At 43.1% G+C, this 25,967-nt stretch overlaps 3 protein-coding genes and 1 non-coding gene across 7 annotated transcripts; 2 read left to right on the top strand and 2 right to left on the bottom strand.

The window, feature by feature from the left end:
• Positions 1 to 1,265: 1,265 nt before the first annotated feature.
• Positions 1,266 to 3,991, bottom strand: LOC105058574 (glucan endo-1,3-beta-glucosidase 5). Its single transcript, XM_010941537.4, has 2 exons — positions 3,438 to 3,991; positions 1,266 to 2,745 (listed from the first exon to the last, which is right to left on the bottom strand). The coding sequence occupies exons 1-2, from the start codon at positions 3,776 to 3,778 to the stop codon at positions 1,509 to 1,511; spliced, it is 1,578 nt and encodes a 525-aa protein (XP_010939839.2). The 5' UTR covers positions 3,779 to 3,991; the 3' UTR covers positions 1,266 to 1,508.
• Positions 3,992 to 13,452: 9,461 nt separating this feature from the next.
• On the top strand, positions 13,453 to 17,021 carry LOC105058573 (uncharacterized). The gene is made up of 2 exons (XR_012137148.1): positions 13,453 to 14,402; positions 16,811 to 17,021. It is a non-coding gene; the product is annotated as an uncharacterized protein (transcript).
• Positions 17,022 to 20,010: 2,989 nt separating this feature from the next.
• LOC105058572 (putative pentatricopeptide repeat-containing protein At1g74400) lies at positions 20,011 to 20,676 on the top strand. Its single transcript, XM_010941535.4, has one exon. It carries the CDS (start codon positions 20,011 to 20,013, stop codon positions 20,674 to 20,676), a length of 666 nt encoding a protein of 221 aa, XP_010939837.3.
• A 613-nt stretch (positions 20,677 to 21,289) lies between these two features.
• Positions 21,290 to 25,872, bottom strand: LOC105058571 (fructose-bisphosphate aldolase-lysine N-methyltransferase, chloroplastic). 4 transcript variants are annotated; one of them, XM_073249182.1, is made up of 7 exons: positions 25,296 to 25,872; positions 25,072 to 25,100; positions 24,419 to 24,630; positions 23,198 to 23,320; positions 22,606 to 23,010; positions 22,182 to 22,247; positions 21,290 to 21,624 (listed from the first exon to the last, which is right to left on the bottom strand). In XM_073249182.1, the coding sequence occupies exons 1-7, from the start codon at positions 25,790 to 25,792 to the stop codon at positions 21,409 to 21,411; spliced, it is 1,548 nt and encodes a 515-aa protein (XP_073105283.1). In that variant the 5' UTR covers positions 25,793 to 25,872; the 3' UTR covers positions 21,290 to 21,408. The 4 variants fall into 4 exon arrangements, with proteins under 4 accessions (XP_073105283.1, XP_010939836.1, XP_073105284.1 ...); XM_073249184.1 differs by lacking the exon at positions 21,290 to 21,624 and adding an exon at positions 22,422 to 22,460 and having other exon boundaries at positions 22,238 to 22,346; XM_010941534.2 differs by lacking the exon at positions 22,182 to 22,247 and having other exon boundaries at positions 25,296 to 25,871.
• Between the last annotated feature and the right edge of the window lie 95 nt (positions 25,873 to 25,967).

The raw sequence follows: 25,967 nt of genomic DNA, 5'->3' as shown, positions 1-25,967 counted from the left end.
TGAATTGGAGTTAAAAAATTAGATCTTAGATCTTGGTGGATTATCTATACCCGAAAATCTGATACCTGACCAAATTATATAACACATAAGAACATATGCACATGTGCTCTCATTTTTTTTCTAATCATAAAAGGGAAAAAATCAAGTAAAGACTAATGAATAATATCTCATGTTTCACACCAAATTTCCGGTCATCTCATTAGCAGGAGTTTAAAAATATATTTGGATCTAATATTTATGCAGCACTTAACCATTTTAGAATTTTTTTCGTTCTTGATGTCATTTGATTGTGTGGTTATTGGTCTATGCTTAATAGATGGAATAAAATTTAGAAGGATATCCTTTGTAGTGTAGAAGGGATAAGCCACGCTCCATGTGATAAAATTAAGATAAGTGTAGGAAATAAATGAGTGCTTGAGAGCAAAATAACAATTAGATATGTCAAGTTCCTTAACTAGAGGCTATTAAATCAGACTCGAGCTTTGAATGGTGGTCGGCTTAGCCAATACTTTATGGCAATTTTGATGCCAAATGGACTATGTTTTTCTGCAAATACATGTTGTCAAATTTGGAATTCTAGAAACCGACGTGCATCTGAAAATCAGAAGAATTCTGAGCATCTAATTGCATGGAAAGCTTGGAATATAGGTTCAGTTATTTTCATGATAAACAATTGTTTAAACATGCAAATTTCAAACCCAAGTGTGTTGGGTTGGAACCTTCTCACCCTCCCAACTTATGGACCTTGATTGGAGCCTGCATCAGCATGATGACTGCTTTTAAGATCTTAGGCTGCGCTACATATAGAGAGACAAATTAAGCAGCAGATTGGATTGGCAACTATGTGAGAAGGCTAGGTCATAACTAGATTTTGGGCTCTGAAATTTCGAGACATTTCATATGCTGATGTAACTAAAGGATACTCTTCAAATTATAACTATGGCTTTCTAGCCGTTTCATAATCCAAGAAATAAAATAAGATGATGTTATTCTAATTCTTATAATGTAGGATTCATAATTCAGCAAGGATCTGCTTGGATTTATGGGCCTAAAATGTCATAGGATTCATGGTCTAGATCTATATAATTGAGAAAAATGAGTTTGGATTAGGCCTATATTCAGAAATGATTGTTTGGTTTTCACTTCAGTGAGGTGAAATGATTTGGTGTATTTAACCGCATTTACTGCATTTAACTTTGGGATTCTTCCAAAGTCGTACATCAGCCAAGACAATTGATCCCTCTGACCCTTGAAACTTTTTTTGAGTAGAAAGGAGGCAACAATGCCACCAGAATTTATTTGAAGTAAAAGAATTACAGCTCCCACACAACTCCAGCTGGCATGACAATTACAGAAGGTCCTGCTCATTAGCTTGGCCACGAGGGCGCCAAGCCTTATGAATCTCTCTGACCCTTAACCTTAGAATGCCTGCCTAAACGATTGGCATCCATCGGCCAACTCGTAAAAGCAATCATCAAAAAGCTATTTATAGTTCTTCGGAAATGAAATTAATACAGAGGGGCACACAAAGGACGTGGCATGAAAGGAAGGAACAAGAGCAGTAACCGAGAACCGAAGTTCATAAATATTGTCTTCATCTGTCTCCTGGTAATTAGCTTAACGAAGAGCACCCAAGCTCCACGACAGCAGCACGCCGAACCAAGCAGCAATGGCCTCCAGGAACTCCTGGCTGAAGCAGAAGTGACAGCCTCCTCATGCTTCCCGGTATCGATCATGATCTCAAACCTGCAATTCTGCTGCGATGGGTCGGTCTGCGTGATCACCGACAAATTCGAGAAGTTGCACGCCCCCTTCTGCTGGTCCGCCTCCTGGTAGAACTGGTTGAACGCATAAGATATGTTGCTCCTCACGTCCAATCCGTTGCACGACGACCCATAGCCCAGGCTCGTGCAGTCGGCGTACGTGCAAGCGTAATTGACGCTGTCGGCGATCCGCGGATCGCCGATGCTGATCTCCGGGGCCAGCACGCACCACTGTCTGTCCAAATACTTCACTCCCTTGGCTTGCGTCAAATTCTGGCCGTTGTCGAGCACCAGTGGGTACTTGACGGTGCCGTCGTAGTAGAAGAGGCCCCAGTGGCGCTCGAAATTCCCCGGCTCGATGCTCTTTCTGTCCTCGTCGATAAGCGCGAAGATGTAGATGTCGGGCGGCGTCATCGGCCGCTTCGGGGTGCCCTGGTGCTGCGCGATGCGGTTCAAGAGCCCCTGGTTGAAGCGGCGGGCGTACTCGACGTTGGCGTGGGGGTCGCCGTCGGTCGGCCAGCCAATCTCGCCGACGATGACGGGCATGTTGCCGAAGCCGTTCTTCTCGAGGGCCCAGATGAGGGTGTCGTAATTGGCTTCGAAGACGTTGGTGTAGGAGATGGAGCCGTCGACGACAGGGGAGGAGGTGCCGCCGAAGAAGGCGTAGTCGATGGGGAAGTGGGGGTCGGCGTAGAGGCTGAGGAAGGGGTAGATGTTGATGGTGATGGGGCCGCCGTTGTCCTGGAGGAAGCGGACGATGCGTAGCATGAGGTCTTTGATATCGGAGCGGAAGTCGCCGGCGGAGGGGAGGCCGTTGGGAGACTGGTAGACGTCGGCGTTCAGAGGGATGGTCACCTTCACCTGTTTGCCGAGGCCGGCCTTGATGAGGGCCGCCTGGACATTCTGGAGGGCTGGAAGGGTGGTTTGCTTATACATGCTTTTGTACGTCTTGAGGAAAGGTTCATTGCCAACTGCAACATAACTATGTGGACATGGTGGTAAAAGTCAATTGTTACTGTGATTATTATTATTATTATTTTTTCCATTGAAGGAGCTAGGTGAGCCACTCCACTTTATTAAAAAATCATAATATATACATGACAACAGAAGTTTATCAAAAAAATTTAAAATTAATAGAAAAATAACTGCTCGCAATAATTACAAAGTTTAGAAAATTTTAAAAAAATGGGCACTGCAACAAATCTAAAAGATCATCTTCCTGTCTATGCCCAAGATTTTAGTCTTTTTCATAGGTGTCTGCGTAGATTTTCAGATTTTCAGTACACGGATGCTTTCAGCTTAGAAAAAAATGAAGGATTATCTTCATTAACTCTTTTGAAAAATTAGAAGTTTTTTTTTAATTTTTTTTTTTCCATGGTCAGATGATTCTCTAAATTATTTCCGATTCTGGATTTGCCAATGATGCACAAGTTTACGGTCTATTCATTTTATTCAATTCTTAATTTCTACGTTGTGTTAAGATTGAAGACTCTAGTTTTTACATGAGACATCCATAAGGATATTGCTCCTGTTCGACTCATTATTTTGGTTAAATATTTCTAATTAATTCTCTAGGTTCGTCTTTGTTTTACGATCTTTTTGGACGATGAACATTTGAATGCAGAATTTGTGATTGCATGACTAGGCTTATGCAAGGGTGGTGGCATGACGTACCTTATATCGACGCCGTACTTTGAGATGAAAGCGGATACATTCTGCATCACCCACTGCTCGGCGATGGAAACGCTGCTCGCGAGCGGGGCGAGGAACTCGTTCGGAACGCCGAGCATGACCTCGATTCCGGACCTCCCGAGAGCCCGCAGAACCAAGGGCTCGGCCTCGAACAACTTCACCTTGTTGATACCATTATCTCTAAGAAGCCTGACGACGATGTCCGGAGGGAGGGGGTTGGAAGCTTTGACCCCCCAGTTGCATCCCACACCATCTACAATTGGTGCGCTATGAAATGAGTAGAGGAAGAAGAGCCAGAGGTAAAGAGCAGCGTAAAGCCCCATTTGTTTAATGGTTGGTTTCTAGGCTAGCTATGGTCTTCAAAAGTGGCCCTATTTTGGTGCTGGCCTTTTTTCACTATCTTTGTGCCTGGAAATCGGAATGGAACGTTGAGCAAAGTGGCTTTTAATAGGGCGGTATAGATTTGCCAGAGACGGAAAGGAATGACAGAGAGATCCAACAAGGAATTGGATCCCTTAGAAAACCCAATTGGAGTGGGCTTCGGAGGATCTCTATGGTGCGAAAATTCGGTCAGAGGAAGCAAGGTATGGAAGTCGATTGACGTCGCTTTAACCAGAAGCTAATGCCACTTTGCCACGGCCGCCTGCGATCAATTATTCGGGGGAAGTAGGTCTTGCGTTCCCATGACATGGGCACGAGCATGTATGCTGCTTCTCATGCAGCTTGTTGTGTGATATGCATCTAACGTTATATCGGATCATGAAATGATTCAAAATGTATCACATTTATCCCGAATTTCTGCATCATGTCAACCTGCAGATTTATGAGATCGTCTATCACGAATTGATCAACTAGTACATATGCTATGCATTTAAGAGATAATGATCCTTCGAAGTATTTTTTTTTTTTTATGAAAAAAACAACTTGCCAAGTAAAACTTCTGGAAAAAAAAAAAAAAAAGCATTTTAGCATGCGTGATGTTGTGATTGTTTTTATGGAGTGCTAAGTGGCAACCGGAACAATCTATTTTTTTTTTGAATTTTTCATAATTATCTGATTCAGCTGCTTTAGATGGTACCATCATGTAATTTTATAAGGTATATTTTATGAATATTCGTGTTTATTTGATTTTATACCATCATGTAATTTTTTGTTAATTTTATAAAAAAATGGCATGTTATTTATTGGATGTTCACTCCTTTACCAAATGTAATGCACTTCGAAGTTTTGTTTAGGATGGATAGCCAAAAATTTTGTCGGATTGCTACCAAATTTAAAAAAAAATGTCAGATAGTACAAATGCATTTATTTAGTGGTCAATCGAACAATACTAGAGTCTTCTTTTTATATCTCATGATTTCTATCTTTCTATTTTGTTTGATTTTAAAATTTTTACTTTGACATTCTGTTTGAACATTCAACCAATAAATTGAAACTATCTGAATATATTATTATTTTCTTTGCGTGCTTAACAAATTTCTAACATTCGTCTCTTTAACTATTGAATTTTGACCGGTCGCAGTCTCTAAACTCATTATATGAGCTTCAGTAAGTATGTTCGAGGTTATCCAACCATTTTTCACATACTACAGCCCATTTCATGGGAGGAGCCCTCTCTCTCACCTCATGCATACACGCAAGCGCACGCACGTACACCAGTGGAAGGACGGAGGGAACGGTCCTCTTCTTGCTTGCGTCCTTTTCGCCCCACAGCGGGGAATAAGGGAGAGAGGGTGGGACAGCCCTCCTGTTCTTCATTTCCTCCTTTTGGTTCCATAACAGAGCGAGGGAAAGAAAAAGGGAGGGTTGGGACAACCCTCTTCATCTTTCTTTCTTCTTCCTTTTTTTCAGTTTCAGAAAAGAGGGAGAACGATAGGATGGACGGTGTGAAGAAAGAGAGCAGGGGCAGTGCTCTCCTTTAATAGAGCACGCCCTCCCCTTCTTTCTTTTTTTTTTTTTCCATCTAAAACCCCAAGGCTTACCCTTCTCAATAAGAGAGAGAGGGAGATGCCAGTGGCTAGCCCTCGGCCGCCACCTGCAGCATAGCCTCCGGCCACCGAGGGAAGGAAGAAAAAAAGTTTCGTTATGTAAAAAGACGGTATCTTGCTGCCTTGTAATGTACAAACTGTTAATTAACATTCATAATATGCTAGATGTTATTAACTTAAGTCATTAATAAAAACAGAGTGAATAGACATGAAAGAAAATAGAGGATGTCTGCTAGATCCTGAAAGGATTTAGGCTATAGTTTGTTTCCTTTGGTTCATAAAAGAATTATGTTGATTAAAAGAAAAATCTTATTATCAAAATTTACACTACACCATGTTCTAACTACAAAATAGCTAATCACTATCTCCTTAAAAGATGATCTCACCAGCTAATTTTCGAGCAAATAGAACTGATATATTGAAGGAGGAAAATCCAGCTAAAGCCAATGAAAAGGAAAATAAAGGATAGTGAAGCGGCATGCAGATAGAAGGCCTTTCTGATAGTCAATAACATGAACAGCTTAGTGGTTATCCATAGAATTTTTTACTTGTGCCTCCATTAATTCTCAGGGATCATTAGGACTCAAATTCCTGCAGAGTTTCGAAGGTGATAAGTTATCCGTTGAAATCATTCTTTAGACGACATTGATGTATAATTTATTTTTCTCCCCTCATGGGATGCATATTTCTCGAAGTTATTTCATGATCTTCGAAAGAAGTTTGTTTCTTGGAAGTTTGAATTCTATGCAAGTACAAGATCTCTTTGTACAATTAATGGGATATGTTGCGGTCAATTCTTTCGTCGTCTGGTCGTCGGAAACGAGCGCCTGCAAAAAAAGTCCGCACTATCCGGAAGTGTCTCCGGTGGGGACCCTCCAACGATCAAGTCAGAGAGGAGATTAGGTAACAGTAGAAAAGAATCAAGGAGCTCAGCGATGAGAGAGAGAGAGCTAGAGAGGGGAGAGTTTAGGGGTTTCGAAAGAACCTCCTCCAGCGCTGTTGCCTTCCCCATTTTATAGTAGAGTGCGGCATGGCGCCGTCATTAATGGTGCAGACAATGGGAGGAGTTGTCAAATCGTCGGAGGCTGTCAGAGTCGCCGCGGACTGTCAAGTCGTCGTGGACTTGTCACATCGCTGGGGTTAATCTATGTCCTTGGCAGGACAATGTCCCAGGGTGGCTATGCCGCATGCCTTTGTCAGGACGGCGGCCCACAGCAGTCGTACGGCATTCGGAGGAGCCGATCGACTGTGCGTCGTTGTTTGGTTTTGGGATGTCGAGTGATAACCCGGAGGCACCGTTGGCTGGTCAGGTGTCTTGCTTAAGTCGGACGTCGGCTATCACCCACGACAGTGAGTCGGTAATAGGGGTTCGACTGCTCGATCGGTCGGGAATAGCATGGGTCGGTTCGGCCGACACTCCTTCAGTCGGACAATGTCGGCAGCTACTATCGGCAGTCGTCGATCAGTGCGGTCGGTAGAGTTGGGCCCGACGGTGAGTCGGGGTATGGGGGTCAGTCGGTATATCCCAATAGTTGCCCCCCCACTCCTGAGTCCGATGTCGTGTTGGCTCGCGTGAACACGTGGGCGACGGCTTCGGGCGAAAGGAGTGATTTTCCGTCATGTCTTGCCCCGACTCTGACGATCGCATCAATGAACGATCCGATGTCGGTCGTCCCGACTGCAAGTCGAGCATGCACATTGGGTCGAAGATCGGCCAACCTCCGAACGTTGCTCGTCGACACGATCATTCCGCAGAGTCTGATGGTCGAGTAGCGTCCGACGTATTTGGATAGGATAACGATGGCAAGTCGAAGATCCATTGACGTAGCATGTCGAGTCGTATGATAGACGGTGGCAAGCCGAATATCTTTCGATCGATCGTGATCGGGTCGGTATGTCGCAAGTCGAATATTCGTTGACGTAGCATGTCGAGTCGTATGATAGACGATGGCAAGCTGAATATCTTTCGACCGGTCGTGACCGGATCGGTATGTCGCAAGTCGAATATCCGTTGACGTAGCATATCGAGTCGTATGATAGACGGTGGCAAGCCGAATATCCTTCGACCGATCGTGACCGGATCGATATGTCGCAAGTCGAATACCCGTTATCCAGACCTTGATCGGGCGGGTATGTCGCGGTTGTCTTGGCGTTTTGCCCTTTCTTAGTCGAAGCTAAATTAACAAGTTAGCCAGCCGCGTTGGTCGAAGCCCTTTGCCTTCAGAGGTGGGGCTGTCAGTTCGGCGATCGGTGATCAAGCCGTTGATTCGGCGACCGACGATCGAGCCGTGGATTCGGCGATCGATGATCGAGCCGTTGATTCGACGATCGACGATCGAGCCGTTGGTTGGCGATCGAGCCGTTGGTTCGACGATCGGTGATCGAGCCGTGTTGGTCGGGGCCTTTTGCTTTCAGAGGCCGAGGCCGTCGGTTCGACGATCGGTGATCGAGCCATTGATTCGATGATCGGCGATCGAGTCGTGTTTGTCGACGATCGAGCCGTTGGTTCGGCGATCGATGATCGAGCCGTGTTGGTCGACGATCGATGATCGATCCGTTGATTCGGCGATCGACGATCGAGCCATGTTGGTCGGGGCCTTTTGCCTTCAAAGGCTGAGGCCGTCGATTCGACGATCGGTGATCGAGCCGTTGATTTGACGATCGGTGATCGGTGATCGAGCCGTTGATTCGGCGACCGACGATCGAGCCGTGTTGGTCGGCGATCGAGCCGTTGGTTCGACGATCGATGATCGAGCCGTTGATTCGACGATCGACGATCGAGCTGTTGATTCGGCGATCGACGATCGAGCCGTGTTGGTCGACGATCGAGCCGTTGGTTCGACGATCGGTGATCGAGCCATTGATTCAGCGATCGACGATCGAGCCGTGTTGGTCGGGGCCTTTTGCCTTCAGAGGTCGAGGCCATCGATTCGGTGATCGGTGATCGAGTTGTTGATTCGACGATCGACGATCGAGCCGTGTTGGTGATCGATGATCGATGATCGAGCCGTGTTGTTGATTCGGTGATCGATGATCGAGCCGTTGATTCGACGATCGAGCCGTTGGTTCGACGATCGATGATCGAGCCGTTGATTCGACGATCGAGCCGTTGATTCGACGATCGACGATCGAGCCGTGTTGGTCGACGATCGAGCCGTTGGTTCGGCGATCGATGATCGAGCCGTTGATTCGACGATCGACGATCGAGCTGTGTTGGTCGGGGCCTTTTGCCTTCAGAGGCCGAGGCCGTCGGTTCGGTGATCGATGATCGAGCCGTTGATTCGGCGATCGACGATCGAGCCGTATTGGTCGGAGCCTTTTGTCTTCAGAGGCCGAGGTCATTGGTTTGACGATCGGTGATAGAGCCGTTGATTCGACGATCAGCGATCGAGCCATGTTGGTCGGGGCCTTTTGCCTTCAAAGGCCGAGGCCGTCGGTTCGACGATCGGTGATCGAGCTGTTGGTTCGATGATCGGTGATCGAGCCGTGTTGGTCGGTGATCGAGCCGTTGGTTCGACGATCGAGCCGTTGATTCGATGATCGATGATCGAGCCGTTGATTCGATGATCGGTGATCGAGCCATGTTGGTCGGAGCCTTTTGCCTTCAGAGGTCGAGGCCGTCGTAGATACTCCGCTCCTTCGATCTCTATCAGGATCTGCGCACGAGGAGCGGGGAGAGGGGTGTAGGAGTCATACCTGTGATGCGTCAGTCTCAGACTCCGTTGTCGGGGCGAGACCCGTCTATCGATGGGGCCCACTAGGTTCAGCAAGAGCCCAATTTTTCTTCCGCTTCTCCTTCCGACCCGTGTCCTCGATCAAGCACCGGTAGAAAGCTCCTTCGTCCGTGCGTATGTATTTGTACGCGCGCTCCAGCAATTCGACATGCGTCCGGGGAAGGGTCTTGTCCAAGGAATAGGTGAACCGAGACCCCTTTAGTCCCCTCTTCATGGCCGAGATAGCCATGTCTTCGTTGAGGTCCCGGACCTCAAGTGTAGCCACGTTGAACCGGACCACAAAGTGTCAGAGCGTCTCGTTTTCTTCCTGCTTGAGGGAAAAAAGGCTGTTCAAGGTTCGTGGGGGCTTCCGGCTAGTGCTGAAATAGGCCACGAAAGCGTGTTCGAGTTGACCAAAGGAGTGGATGCTTCCTGAGAGGAGGTCGGAGTACCAGGCCTTGGCAGCTCTGCGGAGTGTGGCGGGGAAGCCGATGCAAAGGAGGGCATCGGTTGCCCCTCGGATTGTCATGAGAGCCTTGTAGCTCTCCAGATGGTCAATTGGGTCGGTGGAGCCATCGTAAGGCTCCACGTGAGGCATCTTGAACCGACTAGGGATCGGCTCGTCGAGGATGAGTCGGGAGAGAGGTTGGGTGGTCCGAAAGTTGACGTCGTTCGAAGACTTCTGGCCATCCACCTGGAGTTGAGCGAGTCGACAGTCGATTTTTTGAACCTATGTTCGTAGTCGTCGGTCCGTCGGTGCTGAGAGGCCTCGGGAGTGGAGTCTCCCGTCGAATCTGAGAGGGAGGCAGACGGTGTACGCGGCCGCTTCTCCTTGCTCATTCCAGTTGGGAAGGAGACGGTCGTCGGGATCGGTGGGCATCATGCCATGGCCGCCTCTCCTCCTCTCGGTGGGAGTGTTGCGACAGCTGCTCTTGAGGGGGAGACGGCGACCGATGCGAGCATCGGTTGCTGCTCCTGGAGGGCATCGGATGCGCCATCGGTTGCCTTGCCAGCGAGTGCGGCAACCGGATTGTTGTTGTTGAAGGCTCTTGACCGCATTCGTCAGCACGGTCATCTGCCGCACGATCGCCGCGATCTGTGCCTCCGTGGTCACCACAGGATGCAGAGAGCTGGGTTCCACCATGGAGGGTGGAGGAGAGGCCTCTTCCCGACGGGAAGAGTGCCTTGCCGATCTAGTGGCCCTAGATCGCTGAGCCCTGATTCTTGTCATCTCGAAAGGATATTTCGAATTCTGTGGGAGTCGTGATCCCTGTCGTCCCCCTACCTGGCACGCCAAAATCTGTTGCGGCCAATCCCCTCGTCGTCTGATCACCGAAAATGAGCGCCTGCAAAAGAAGTCCGCACTGACCGGAGGTGTCTCCGACGGGGATCCTCCGACGGTCAAGTCAGAGAGGAGATTAGGCAACAGTAGAAAAGAATCAAGGAGCTCAGCGATGAGAGAGAGAGAGCTAGAGAGGGGGGAGTTCAGGGGTTTCGAAAGAACCTCCTCCAGCGCTATTGCCTTCCCCATTTTATAGTAGAGCGCGGCATGGCGCCGTCATTAATGATGCAGACAATGGGAGGAGTTGTCAAATCGCCAGAGGCTGTCAGAGTTGCCGCGGACTGTCAAATCACCGTGGGCTTGTCACATCACTGGGGTTAATCTATGTCCTTGGCAGGACAATGTCCCAGGGTGGCTATGCCGCATGCCTTTGTCAGGACGGCGGTTCACAGCAGTCGTACGGCGTTCGGAGGAGCTGATCGACTGTGCGTCAACATTTGGTTGTGGGATGTCGAGTGATAATCCGGAGACACCGTTGGCTGGTCAGGTATCTTGCTTAAGTCGGACGTCGGCTACCACCCCGACAGTGAATCGGTAATAGGGGTTTGGCCGTTCGATCGGTCGGGAACAGTATGGATCGGTTCGATCGATACTCCTTCAGTCGGACAATGTCAGCAGCTATTATCGGCAGTCGTCGATCAGTGCAGTCGGTAGAGTCAGATCTAACAGTGAGTCGAGATATGAGAATCAGTCGGTATATTCCAACAGGATACTTTGCTAATATGCATGTTTCTTTGATCAGGGGAAACACCTTTGGATTGTGCTTCTACCATGCTGCAGTGCGAAATGCGTGGGAAGATGCAAGCACTTGCAGGAACGAAACAACCAGGTGGTGATCTTGTAAATTGAGTCCTGAACTGATTTTTATCTGGATATCCACAAACTCGGTTCCCTCAAGTTCATTAGTTCCACGTGTACCATTCGTACTAACAGTTATTGTTGAATAGTACTAGCTGTCTTGATGATGGATGGCTGAGTATGGAGGGTGCTTGATTAAATGGTTTAATTTATCTAAAATTCAATCATCATTTTTTTTATAAATTTAAATTTTTATTTTAATTTGATTCTGAGCAGAAATCAAATATTATAGAAGATTTGGTCATTTCGATTCTCATTCTAATCCATTCTAGCTCCAATTTCGATCATGAAAGTACCCTTAAATAACTTGTTGATTTTTTTTTTGTATGCAAATCTTTTAGGAAATGTTTGGTTGGAGTTTGTTAGATTATGGAATAATTTGATAATTTTTAGAAATTATTTATCTGTGAAAATAATTTTAAAAAAAAATAATTTTTACTATGTCTGATTGGTGAAAAAATTATTATGAAAGTTGACATTAGAAAAAGATTATTACGTTTAATTGAACGTAAATTTATATAGAAATATGATCAAATTTATAAATATATTTTTCAATATAAAATAATTTTTTTATATTAAGATAGCATTATCATTTTTAATTTATTTTTATATAATAACTATAGTAATATAATCTTTTGCATAATGTCATCTTCATCTTAATTTTGTTGTAAAAATTTTTTATTGAATAAATTTAGAAAGACATCAGAATAAATTTAATGATTATATATGCAGTTTTTTGAAGATATTTTTGTCAAATATAAATTACTATTACTCAAAAATTTATTAAATACCAACTTCTCATGATTTATTTTATCTTTTCTTTTCGAAAAATAAGCATAAACCCACTAATTTTTTTACCATAATTCTCTTCTATTTTTTATACCAAATATAATAATCTGACATGATTTATTTTTTTCATACTAGATTATCTCCAATCAAATAGATCTTTAGATTCAAAGTGCGTATTTTTTGGATCTATTCTCTGAAGCAATCATACAGCTGGCAAGGAATCTTTACGCAAAATGATTTTAGGACTATAGATACATTATTTGGTTGACTTTTGCTATTTTAAATTTTCATGCTATCATTGAGTTTGCAAATACTGTGGCTCTGGATTGATATGCTCAGCAATGTACAACCAACATAAGTATATGCAGGGGAAAAAAAAAATCATGCTTGGAACATTGTATATTTTCTTCCTATTAGTTTAAGCAATCTTTGATATCCGACTTTGCTATCCCGAAAGTTTCTCCTCCTCTAGAGGGGACCGTATCTATCATTTTATTTATTGGTCGTTAGCCATCAATTCCCTTGAAAACAAGGAAGAGGGATATATTCTTTGACTTAGCTTTCAATTGTCTTGGATATAATGGCACACAAAATGCAAATGCAACGATCCATCGTTCAATCATGATAGCCTACAATTTTAAATATCCAATGGAAATGAAACAAGTTAAAGGTGCAGATAATGAAGTTGTCTTCTTGAGTAGGACATGATTCTTTTCGTGATGTGACTACAAATTTTTATATTTAATATTATTTTTTAAAATTTTCAAAAATATTCTATATTTGGCCGCGGTTATGTTAAGAAGAATAGATAGCTCTAGAAATCTTGCAAGTGAACATTGTGTTCAATCCTACCAGAAAAAAAAAAAAAGAATATTGTGTTCAAATGGAGGAGAGACAAGTGTGTATACAATTGACATGTAAAATCCTTTTGCTAACAAAAATTAGTCAAAAAGTTGTTACTGATTAAAGGTTCGTACTAGCCACATGGTTTATAAAAAGACTAAAAGAAAAATTAATTGAAAAAAAAAAACTCTTGGCTTAGAAAAATTTTATTGAAAAATAGTCAAGAAAATATACCACTCTGTGGTCTGCTATGTTCCACATGGCTCAAGGTTGACCTGGCTCAAGCCATCCTGATTTGTTTCAATCCAACCCAAACTTCTGCTAATTTTAAAAAGAACCATGTAACTAGCAACAGAAGATAAGCGGTAAACAGATAAGAACTTGGCCCATCTTTTATTTTATTTTTTAAATAGTTTTTGTTTTATTGAAAACCTCTGCCACCCTGCATCCACGTGTCTAATCCTGCCGCTCACGTGCTCATGGCAAAATCGAGAATCAAGCAAGATCCAAGGCCATTTGGTTCTCAGGGCCTCATAAATTCTACTTTCCCTTGCGTTTATGCCGGATCTGAAGCATCCTCCACCGAGAGAGAGAGAGCGGCAGCAACAATGGCGTCCTGGAGAGAAAGAGGAGCCGAGCCCGAAGACGAGTTCGACGAGTACGACCCCACCCCCTACGGTGGCGGTTACGACCTCGCCCTCACCTTCGGCCGGCCCCTCCCTCCCTCTGACGAGATATGCTATCCCCACTCATCCGCCGGCGGCGACGACGTCGACTACAACCGTCCCCACTACTCCTCCGGATCCACTACCTCCGCCTACGAGACCGAGGCCGACTTTGGCGACCGCTACGGCCGCCCCCGCCCCAAGCCCCAGCCCCAGCCCAGCCCCAGCCTGCCTACGGCTTCCAGCACCAGCACGAGGAAGTGGGCGGCGGATTCGGCGGCGGATACGGTGCCGGCCACCGCCCCCAACCGCCTAGGCCCGAGTATGGGTATGGCGGCGGTGAGGGCGAGTACGGATCCGGGCCAGGGTTCGGGTTCGGCGGGAGGAAGGAGGAAGAGGAGGAGCCCCGTTACGGACGGCGTCCCCAGCCACATAAGCAGGAATACGGATTCGGATCCGGGTTTGGGGAGGATCGTCCGAAGCCGTATGGAGAGGAGGGAGGGCAGGGTTATGGGTCTGGAAGCCAGTATGGCAGTGGGGGTGGGTACCAGAGGAGTGAGGAGGAAGCCTATGGCGGTGGGATTGGGTACGGGAGGAGCGAGGAGTATGGTTATGGAGCGAAGCCGAGTTACGAGAGGCCGAGCCACGAGAGGCCGAGCTATGGCGGAGATGAGGAGCAGACTGGGAGGTACCAGAAGCCAAGCTATTATGGCGAAGAGCAAGGTGAAGGGCACGGCCGCTCCAAATATGTGAGTTCAAAAATTCTTCTTTTTCTCCCTTTTGTTACCTCCCTTCCTCTACGATGATTCATTGTTTGATTTCCGAACAAAATTGTTGGAATTTTTCTAGCTATGGTACAGTGAAGTTAATTTAATTTTGTTGGGGGGTGATTGCTGGGTTATTCGCCTCTGTCAACCATGACAAAGGTGTTAATCTGGGAGTCATTTTTTGGGAATGGTGCATGAGAGGCATATACTTGGGATGTAGGTAGGTATCATCTCGATCAAGTGTATCTGCTAGCGGTATTGACTATTTTAATGTAACATGACTCTGATTCACTGGCTCCCGGTGGGGAAGGAAGAACTCCAATCCTTGCTTGGTATTAAATTATGACTACATCGCTCAATTCAATTGGTCATGTAAACTTGTTACTTAGTATTTCGGCCAATTTTTGGTTGCAAGTTACGTGTTGTTGTTATAAATCAGTTTTTCTATCGTGAATGAACATCCAGCCAGCAATTTTAACCCCCAAATATAATCAATCCTTGCTCCACATCTATATAAACAGGGCCAAGTGATCCTAAAAAACAAACTTTGTGAGGAAAACACTCCCGCAACTCAAAACTCACATAGTGAGAGATTTATAAATCCTTATCCATCATATTCTTTTTTTGTTGTTGTTGTTGTTGTTGTTGTTGAAGATTGGAACATTTCGCATTGATATGGGATATAAATCAGTTTTTCTATCGTGAATGAACATCCAGCCAGCAATTTTAACCCCCAAATATAATCAATCCTTGCTCCACATCTATATAAACAGGGCCAAGTGATCCTAAAAAACAAACTTTGTGAGGAAAACACTCCCGCAACTCAAAACTCACATAGTGAGAGATTTATAAATCCTTATCCATCATATTCTTTTTTTTTCCTTAGTGCAAGTATACAGGTCACTAGAAATCTAAAAAGGTTAAGAAAGCTAAGAATGTCGAGAAGGCTAAGAAAGTCGAGAATGCTGACAAGGCTAAAAAGATTGAGGAAGTTGAAAAGGCCAAAAAAGCTGAAAAGACCGAGGATGCTGAAAAGGTTGAGAAGATCGAGAAGGCTGACAAGGCTGAAAAAGTCGAAGAATCTGAGAAGACTGACAAGATCGAAGAAGCTGAGAAGGTTGAAAAGATCGAAAAGGCTGAGAAAGCCGAGGAAGCTGAAAAGGCTAAGAACAGCATAAGGCCGAGAAGGTTGAGAAGGCCAAAGAAGCTAAAAAAACTAACAAAGTCGAGAAGGCTGAAAAGACTAAGAAAGCTGAAAAGACTGACAAGATCGAGAAGGCTGATAAGATCGAGAAGGCTAAAAAGATCGAGAAAGTTAAGAAGGCTGAGAAGGTCGAGGAAGTTGAAAAGGTTAATAAGGTCGAGAAAGATGAAGAGGTTAAATAAGTCTAATTCATCAGAAGGTCGAGAAAGTCTGACCTCATCAGAAGATCGAAAAAATCCAACTTCATCAGAAGGCCGAGTAAGTCGATTTCATTAGAAAGTCGAGTAAGTCAATCTCATCGAAAGACCAAGTAAGTCGACCTCATCAGAAGATCGAACAAGTCTAATTTATCGGAAGGCCAAACAAGTCGAACTTATCAGAAGGTCAAGTAAGTCAACCTCATTAGAAGACCGAGAAAGTTCGATCTTATCAAAAGATCGAGTAAGTCAATCTTATCAGAAGGTCGAGAAAGTTCGATCTTATCAGAAAGTTGAATAAGTCCAATCTCATCAGAAGATCGAGAAAATCCGACCTCATCAGAAGGCTAAGAAAGTTCGATCTAATCAGAAGATCGAATAAGTGACCTCATCAGAAATTTGAAAAGATCAAGCTCATCAGAAGGCCAAGAAGGCCAAAATGAAAAAAGATAAAACCATCCAAAACTAGGCCAACCAGAATAGGATAACATTTTATACTATAATTCTTTATTATAATTTCATTATTCCTGTTCTTCTAAAGTCCGATTTGACTTAAGTATCGGAGGATCCGATCGGAGTCAATCCTACGAGGTTTTTCATCTTTTGGTGTGCATATCCGCGACTCCAAGATAGATTGTATTTTGCCATTGCGGATCAAATAACATCCTCCTGATGGTCCTAATCTGATCGGATTTTGGCAGCAACACCAGCCATCTGATGTTAAACACGACGTTATGAGTTATTAAAGAGGATGCATTGTACGAGGGTAAAACTCCTTGATGTCAAGTTGCTAGTAAATGATTATGAGAGCCATTGTAAATTATGTTAAACGTGATCATTGATCAGCTAGCCAGTTTTTATTTAAATAAACATTTGAGTTTTTTTTTTGGCATATATCTGAATTAAATAAAAAGCTGTTCATGAGTCAGTTCTGGATTATTCTTTTTTTCTTGACTGATTTGTTGTTTCCTTATTGGAATAACTCGCAGGGTAATGACTTTGATGATGAGGAAAAGAAGCATCATCATCACCATCACCACCGTCGCAACTATGATGATGAGTAAACCATTTTCAGTATGTTATCTCGTATTGGTATGGCTTGATGCCCTCACAAAAAACTAGTAGCTAAAATAAAGATGAGGGTGTGGTGTGTGTTCTCTGTGGTGTGTTCTGTCGGAACGTTTTCATTGCTCTTGCAGTGGCAGCTAGGCTTTCTGTGGAGAGCAATTTGTGCTTTGAATAAAGTGATTCAGTGTTGTTATGTTTCCTATGTAGTGAGTCATGAAGCAACGCTGTTATTTTGGAAGTACTTTGTTTTGTAGCATGGAATTATTGTCGGCACTTGCAGTCGGTTTAGCTGATTTCTTGGTGGTTGGCTGGTCCAGGTCCGTCTAGAAAAAAGAAGCCAATGTGGGAGCTCCAAAAAAAGAAGCCATGTTATATTTTTTCAAATATTTTATTTTATAATTTTTTTTTTTCAAAAAGAGAAAGAAAATCGGAAAATGAAGTCCATAATATAAATTATGTATCATTAGCCATGTATGTCGTCATCCAATCAACAATATTATTAGCTTTCCTAAAAATATGGGTGACTTGGGAAAAATGCAGAAACCATTCTCTACTAATCTGCAGCAGTCATATGCTAACAGATGGGAAGCTGCGAAACTTGGTGGATCCTTTAACCATCTGATCACTGTTGATGAATCTCCTTCAAAGATGATGCAGGAGGCCTTAAAAATTTTATTGCATATAGCAAAGCTTCCCATCCAGCTCATAACTCAGCCATAGAAATTGTTGTTTTATGAAGGGTAACTGCACCAATTGCCATTAATTCACTACTGGGATTTCTTATTACAAAATTGGTTTCTTCAAACTCATCTTTATTTAGAAAACTTCCGTGAAAATTAATCTTGTTGAAACTAGGAAGTGGTAAGACATAAAATTTGTGGAACAGGTACCATAGATTTTCCCTTCTATCAAAGGTCTTTTCAAAGAGGTTGAATGAGCAAATTCCTAAGCTAATGACGTATCTTACATCAAAACATCAATCTAGGACTGCAATGAACTTTTTGAAAGATGTCTTAGCCATCCAAATCGAAGCAACATAAGACATTAAAATCACCTAATACTGTTGATTTATTCAAATAGATTTTTCTTTCATGCTCTATATAAATTGGTCCATAGAAAACAATGGTATATGAGCTACATTAGTCAGAGGAGCTTGTTAACAAATCTAAGATGCGAATATATAATTCCAAATAACATGAGAGATGTATTCTTCTATATTTAGATAAATGTCATAATGATGTGGAATGCACAACCCTCTCTGGACTAGAAAGCTCCGACAAGGCAGTCGACGCCATGCAATCATCCATAAAAATAATGCAATTCTTAGATGAATGTTAGGCTTCCAAATCTAGCAAAAACTAGCTGCAACCGAAGTTTCAGACATTAAAAGCTTACAGAACTCTAAAACTCGAACTGTCAACTCTATTGAAGGTCCTCATCCCTCACTCCATAAAAATAACCTATCAACACTATCCTCGGTCGTTAATGAAATTGAGAGAACTCTATTTGCCAAATCACGAAAGAAGTGCACCGTTATTAAAGATTGATTCCACTTCCTTTCACCCTCTACGGAGAGATCCCTCACTTCAAGGTTTTGTAAGGCATTAAAATTTACTGGTGCTGGCCATCAAACCAACGGAGTGGAAGATACCCATGGGTCCGAAGCAACATCAATGGTATTCCAATTGTCCACAAACCATAAGATTAGAAAATACCAATGGAGCCAAAGAACATATTTTTTCCACATAAGCAAACTATTTTATGACCAAATTGGGTCAGATAGAAAAGACCAGACTCCATATTTTGCTTTCAGAAAAACCCCCATGGACCATATTTTATCAGCATCAACCTCATCGTACGTTTAGCCATCAAAGCATCATTTCTAACAATCAAAGAAGAAATTCCCAAACCTCCATTCCTGACAGACTAACAAATACAATCCCAGGATAGCAAATGCACCTTTTGTGAAGCCCCTGATGAGATCCATTGAAAATTTCTAAAAACCCCTTCTAATTCTGATGGAATATAAAGAGATGTAAGAATAGACTCAATTAAGAATATTGTGTCCATCATGGACAGCTCCCCATCGCCAACATAAACGGTTGAATTTTAGCTGATGTAGGAACCCTTTGATCATCTGGCTTCTCACTCTCTGCTTCCTTCATGCATTTCATTTTGGTAGAGATCGACTGCATTATCTCGTGCTCTCCCTCATGCTCTTAGGAACAAACGCTGCTGCAAATCTCTCAAGCTTGATGGTTGCTGGAGGAAACCATTCTTCCTCATTTGAAACTCGTGAACAGGTTCCATTTCGTTGGTGTTCTAATTATTAACTGAACTCGCGCGATCTCTTTGAAGTCCCATGTGAAAGATATTGAAAGAGAGAGATAGCTGAAAGGAACCACTTTGCTTCTATTTTCATGAGGTTCAACAGGATGTTAACAGTTGTGCCACATATTTGTCGCTTCCATCTTCACACAGGAAAGCGTAGGTTCAGCAGCGACCACCTCTCACGAAATGGCAAACGGTTGCTCACCAAAAATTCCTTCGAGCAATTTCGGCGTATGCAGAGCAGAGGAGCTTCCTCCATCGACAGCTACGCGCTCCTTCGTGTTCTCAGAGCGCAGACCAAGGCATCGTCCCGAGTGGGAAAAACGCAGCTCCACACGTTTGTGATAACTCTCGGCTTTGAGCCGATTGTACATTTGCAAACAGCTCTCATCGCTATGTACTCGGAGGTGGGGAGCATAAATGATGCACACCGAGTGTTCGACGAAACGTCCTGCAGAACTGTTGTCTGTTGGACCGCCTTGATTTCAGCCTATGTGAACAACAGCAGGCCAGGCAAAGCTCTCGAGCTCTTCAGGCAAATGCAGTTGGAAAATGTAGAGCCCGATCGCATTACGATTACTATTGCTCTATCTGCCTGTGCAGATCTTGGAGCTCTGGATGCAGGGGAGTGGATCCACATGTATATCGACCGCCACTCGAGTGTGGGACTTGGAGAGGACTTGATCCTCAGGAATGCCCTCATTAGCATGTATGCAAAATGTGGTCATATTCAAGCTGCGCATCATCTGTTTGATGGTACAAAGCAAGGGATGTAACCACATGGACATCCATGATCGTGGGTCTTGCCTTGCATGGGCGAGCGAATGAGGCTTTGCTGCTGTTTGCTGAGATGAAAAAAAGCATGAGCGGCCACTCCAATGGCTGTTGTGTTAGTCCTAACCATGTCACCTTTGTCGGTGTGCTAATGGCGTGTAGCCATGCAGGGTTGGTCAATGAAGCACAATTTCACTGGGAGAGCATGCAGAGGGATTACAATCTGAAGCCTCAACTTGCTCATTATGGATGCATGGTTGATTTGTTTTGTCGAGCTGGGCTTCTTGAGGATGCTTATGCCTTTATCAAGCGAATGCCAATGCAGTGCAATGCAGTAATATGGCGTACTTTGCTTGCTGCGTGTAGTCTCCATGGCAATGTCAGCCTTGGAGCTCTTGCTCGCTGTAGGCTGCTCGAGCTGGAGCCCGACTATGCTGGTGATGATGTTACCATGTCCAATATGTATGCGGCTGCTGGGTTGTGGGATGAGAAGCAAGATGTTAGGAAAAGAATGAAGCGACGGAGAGATCCTGGCAGCAGTTTGATTGAAGTAGGAAGTAGGACTCATGAGTTTGCTTCTTCAGATAGGAGACACCTTAGGGAAAAAGGGATGCAAGAAGTTCTTCAAAGCATCGTGGAGAACTCCAGAGCTTTGGTGCATGTTCCAGAATCCAGATGCTGACATAACTGTAGACTGAATGGAGACAAATATGGATAATTCATAAGGTTTCGATTCAGCAAACTTGCCTAAACATCTGGAGAGGTTTTTAGCTTGCATGTGTATAAATGATGTTGGTGGCATGATTGAAAAATTTAGCATTACTCTGGATGGTAGCATGATTAAAATAGATGGCTTGGCTGTGAAAACTAATGAAATTGCCAATTTTGTTATAAAGAGTCTTGTACCAAACTCTAAAACACAAACAGTTCCCATCTTATGTGCATTGGATCATCTTCACCTATCTTGGACTCTTCAGCTATTGGTAGTTCTCTCCACGATGCATCTTACCCTTAAGAAAAAAAAATTCTGATCTTTTACCAATTTTAAGAAAATTCAGATCTTTTACCAATCTTGTCACCATTACTTGTTCAGCTGGAATACCACCCATGCACCATAATTACATGAAACCATGAGTCCAACTAAGTCATTAGGCATTTTTTAGGTTTGGAAAATTTTCTGCTTGGATCCCTGAAGGACGAGCCCAGATGCTTGCAGTCTATCATATGTCTGGGTTGTTAGGTTGACTGTGTTATGGACTTTCCTTTTTTTTGGGTTGTAATGCATGAGCAAATGGTTCTGTGAAAATTGGATCTTCATTTCTGAAATACCAAGGTGCGCACATGCGTCTGTCAAAATGCAACCAATGAGGGGCCTCTAAACTCAGATTACTGAAAGCATAATACGGACATCATCCTACTTGGATTCCCAAAAGATTATTTCACCTTGCTCCCCAACCAACCCCAGGTCCTTGAGCCTCCTCTCCTGGTAGTACTCCAGCCCATCCAACTCCAACTCCCTCTCTCGGAATAAATCATCAATCTGCTTAAGTACTTTCTTCTCACCTGCTCTTACAGCAACTGCAATTTGAAGTCTGGAATCCAGTTTACCCTCTTCCATAAGTTTTTCATCCTGCAGATCACATCATATGCTGAATCATTTATTGTACATGCAAACATGATTTGATGATAAGCACATCATAGATGAATTGAAGCGATCAAGAATTCTTTGCGTACGGGACGAAAAACCTACTAGCAGAAGCATTTACATTTTAGCCTTGCTATTTAATAACCATGACTGTAAGGTTAGATTAGTCTTCTTAGGATTAGCTTAATGAATCCTGCTTTGGGAGATCTTCCTATCATTGATATATTCTTGGCACATTGAAGGTTCAAAAAATTCACAAAAAGGAGTTAGATTTAGGCTTGAACTTTCCACACATAAAAAAGAACAAATAAAAAGCTAAAATGAAGTTACAAGTACTATATTAACTTAAATGAAATTGTTGAAGTCAAGGTTGATGTAATATAATATTTGGAAGGATAAAGTTAGCAACTAGCATATATTGTGGAAGAACATGCAGCATCGTAGAGTGAAGTGATAGAAACTGATAACTAATTGAATGGCCATGTACAACAATGGGCAAATCAAGCACATGGATCTAAAAAGAAGATGGGGAAAGACTTAACCTGGATGATACTTGCAAAGGCTGCATGACTACAAAGAGTCAAATAACCAAGATCTGATGTGCTCCGCTGTGGATTTCAAGTACAGAGCTCAAACTAATTATATGAAGTATTGAACAAGCCAGCACTCCATCCTTTTCAGGTTTCAAGAAATGAATAAGCTAGACCCTGACCAAAGTTCAGTCAGGTTCAGCAAAAGCAAAGCCAGATTCAAAAAAAATCCAAAATATGATTATTACATACGCTATTAGTTCAGCTGCACAATTTTTAGGCCATCATGTTCTACATGAAACAGAAACCATATAGTTGGGTAAAGTAGTTAGTTATCAAGTCATGGCTAATTAGTTATTAGATGAACTTGGTAAAATGATCTCTATAACTTAATAGAACAGTTTTGAAGCCAACACTGAAAGAGACAGAAGTATACCTCTTCTATGGTAGTGTGATAGGCAGACAAGGCAGATTTGCAAGCATCTCTAACAACTCGGCATATTGTTTCCTCATTGGCACGACTCACAGGCAATTCAAGGTGACCCCAAACTGAATTCCTAAAAATTGATTCTAGAAGAAATGCATCTGTTCCCCCAAGAGCTACCAAACGAAGATATGGGAGCATTGATGGAGGGAGAGGAGAACCCAGGATGACATCAAAGTAAGCAGTCTCCCCTAAACCATTTGTTTCAGCAATATCCAGCTTGTCTCCATAGAATGGATCTGATTCTGTAATCTCTAATGTCAAAGTGTACACCTCCCTATCTTGCCTTGACTCAATGAAGCCATAGTCAAGAGCCAATTCAGCATTGCTCTTTGCCAGATCATATTGAATATACACCTGCCAATAGTTTAATTGTTAAGACGAATACGACTCGGACAGTGCATGTGTTTTTCCCCGCAAACACTAGGTTCAGGTACAAAGCTACTTATCTTACCCTTAAGATAAATGTTTAAATGGATAGGATTTAGGTCTCAAAATGACTGAAGGGGAAAAACGAATTTGAGCACTGATAGAGAGACTTCACCTGGTCACCAGCCTTAACATAAATTGGCGTCCGCAAAGAGAATATGAGTTCCCTTGAGAAGAAGCCCTTTCCTTTTATCTCCCAGAAAGAGTCTTCTGAAGTTATGCTGGAACTATGGTTGATCTAATTGCAAACAGCAGAAAAAAAGAAAGTCAAAACTAAATTTTTCATTGTAGTAAAGGAAGAACACTGGCAAAACATACATAACTATTAAGATGGCAGCTCTTTGCAACGAAAAGCTTGATTTCCTTGCAAATAAGAAATTTATATTATAATATGAGTGATCCTTTTTTTCCCTGTAGCTACTGAATCTGTTGAGCAGACAACTATGTCCAGATAGAAAATAATTAAGGAAAATTCTATTTTCATCTTAAAGATATTTCTAGCCTGCTATATATAATTCTTTGCATGTACTCTAATTTGATGTAGATGCACTCAGTATATACTAATAGTTGTAGAACTAATGATAACAACAGTAAAAATGAGATTTTTCAAAATGATAAATTAACAGTACAGGAACATCAACCATGGATTACAACAATAAATGATGCAGAAACAAGTGACTATGATGATTATGACAGCATGGCTTAAGCTTTTTAAATCTTGGTTAGTTTTTACATTCTAGAAGTCTCAGAGCATTGAAATTATTAAGATGAGCCTTGGCATAATGGTAAGCTTGCTCCATTATGACCTGAAGGTCATAGGTTCCAACAGGCTATATTCTGATCCTCCCCAGACCGTGCAAGGGCAAGACCTCGTGCATTGAGCCACCTTTTTTTCAAAAGTTTTAGGTTGTATATGTTTCTACCTTACAAATTAATACCTTGGATATAGCATATAAGTGTAAGGGCATGATTATTTGTAGGTAATTATCAAAATCTAAGACAAAATTACAAACACTATAACTTCCCCTGAAAAATAGATGAAGTTTTGTTTAACAAATCTGTAGCACATCAAATTTCAATTTTTGGGTTATTTAAGAATGTAGTTCGGCAATTCTTTGTGTCAGATGGAAACATGGTTCCTGCACATCGTATTAGAAATGACTGGACTTGGATAGAATAAGGATCTATATACTTTGAAAAAAATAAAGGAATTATTTATAAATCTTGGTCCCGGATGCTTGGAGACTAGCGTTTTTTCTAACCCTATGTTGGCTTTATCACAACAAAAAATAAAACAAAAGAAAAAGAAAAGGAAAAGAAACTATGAAGATCTTACGAGGTCAGCCAGTGGTATTAGAGCAAGATTTTCGCCACGAAGGCGTGGAAATGCCCTTGACCTGAGTATTCCGAAAGCCCACAGGAAGTCATTGAATGTTATAGGTGAGGAGAAGAGATCCTTGTTTGGAAGTATGACATCATCCTCAACTTTGATGAACTCACTCTGCACGAATTCCTTGACACCCATTATTGTGCTTAATAATTGGGTTCCTGCAAAAGAAATCTTCTGAATTTACAACATAAAGATGGAACCAAAAATAGAAATGTGGTGCAAGATTACATGAATAACCATGCTTAAAGGAAAAAAAAGAGGGCATGATGCATACACGCTATACATGAAATGTCACTAACAAATATGTTTTTAGGCTCCTTTAGCTATTCAAGGAAGCCTAGTTAATACATATAAGGGAACATATAACTAAGGATTGGAGCTTTTAATAGTGCAGAGGATGCTAAAACAGTAAACAAATTATCATTCTTTATCATGTACGAGGATGCTAAAACAATAAACAAATTATCATTCTTTAATCATCTACCCTACAGAACAAAGGAGCAGAGACGAGAACATATACATGATGCACCATCTTGTTAACCATTCTGGGATGGTTAGCGTTCTAGATACACTGTAAAGACTTGTTTTTGCTTAATTACCTTGTATCTCGGAAAGCTCCTCCTCTGACCTGCACTGGAAATATCAAATGGCACTTAAAATCAGCACATACCAAATCACCAAACAAACAATGTGACTTCCAGGCAAAAAAATCAAACTTTTTTTTTTTATTGATAATAAGGAGGCAAAAATTCAAACTGCACAACTAATAACACCAAGTCAGACACAGCTCCCAGGAATTTTGGGAGCGGTCATGAAGTCTCACCAGAAGATGGGAGAATCTGTGGCGAGCGGAAGGATGTCGAGGTAGGGGCGCCATGAAGAGGCCGAGCCCAAAGCCTTCTCCCTGAGGAGGAAGAGCGAAATGGCGACCCACGGTTTGAGGCCTCCGCAGACGCGCCCGATGTCGGAGGCGGCGACGGTGTCGGGGTTGATCCAGAGCTTCTTGGGGACCTCCACCACCACCTCGTTCTTGGTTATGTCCCGCTGGGCAACAAGGCCTAGGCCTTCGGGGACGAACTCCGGCTTCACTGGCGGTGGGGAAGAGGAGGAATTTGCTACTCCCTCGTCGGACAGCCACTGCCAGAAGTCGCGGACAGCTGATTCGGAGGGGATGGCGGCGGCATGTTGTCGAGATTGAGAGAGGGCAATGATTCTTCTGGTGGTGGTGGTGGTGGTGGTGGTGAGAAGAGATAGGGGGTGGGGGTTGGAGATGGTGCATAAGAGGGAGGGAGGAAGGAGGAGACGGGGTAACGCCAACATCTCTTGCTGTGCTGCTGGTGGAAGAACAGGAGCGTTGGCGACCGTTGGTTTCTCGCTGTTGGCGTGGATATGTATATGGCCGCTTCAGTTTTTATATTTTTCACTCCCTTTCATTTTAAAGTGCACCGTTAATTGTCTTCTTCTTCTTCTTTTTTTTTCAGTAAGCAACGTGCAC

The sequence above is a fragment of the Elaeis guineensis genome, chromosome 15 (assembly GCF_000442705.2).
Source record: "Elaeis guineensis isolate ETL-2024a chromosome 15, EG11, whole genome shotgun sequence".
Taxonomy (NCBI): domain Eukaryota; kingdom Viridiplantae; phylum Streptophyta; class Magnoliopsida; order Arecales; family Arecaceae; genus Elaeis; species Elaeis guineensis.
The sequence above is the reverse complement of the archived record's forward strand: the minus strand, read 5'-3'. Positions and strand labels throughout refer to the sequence as shown.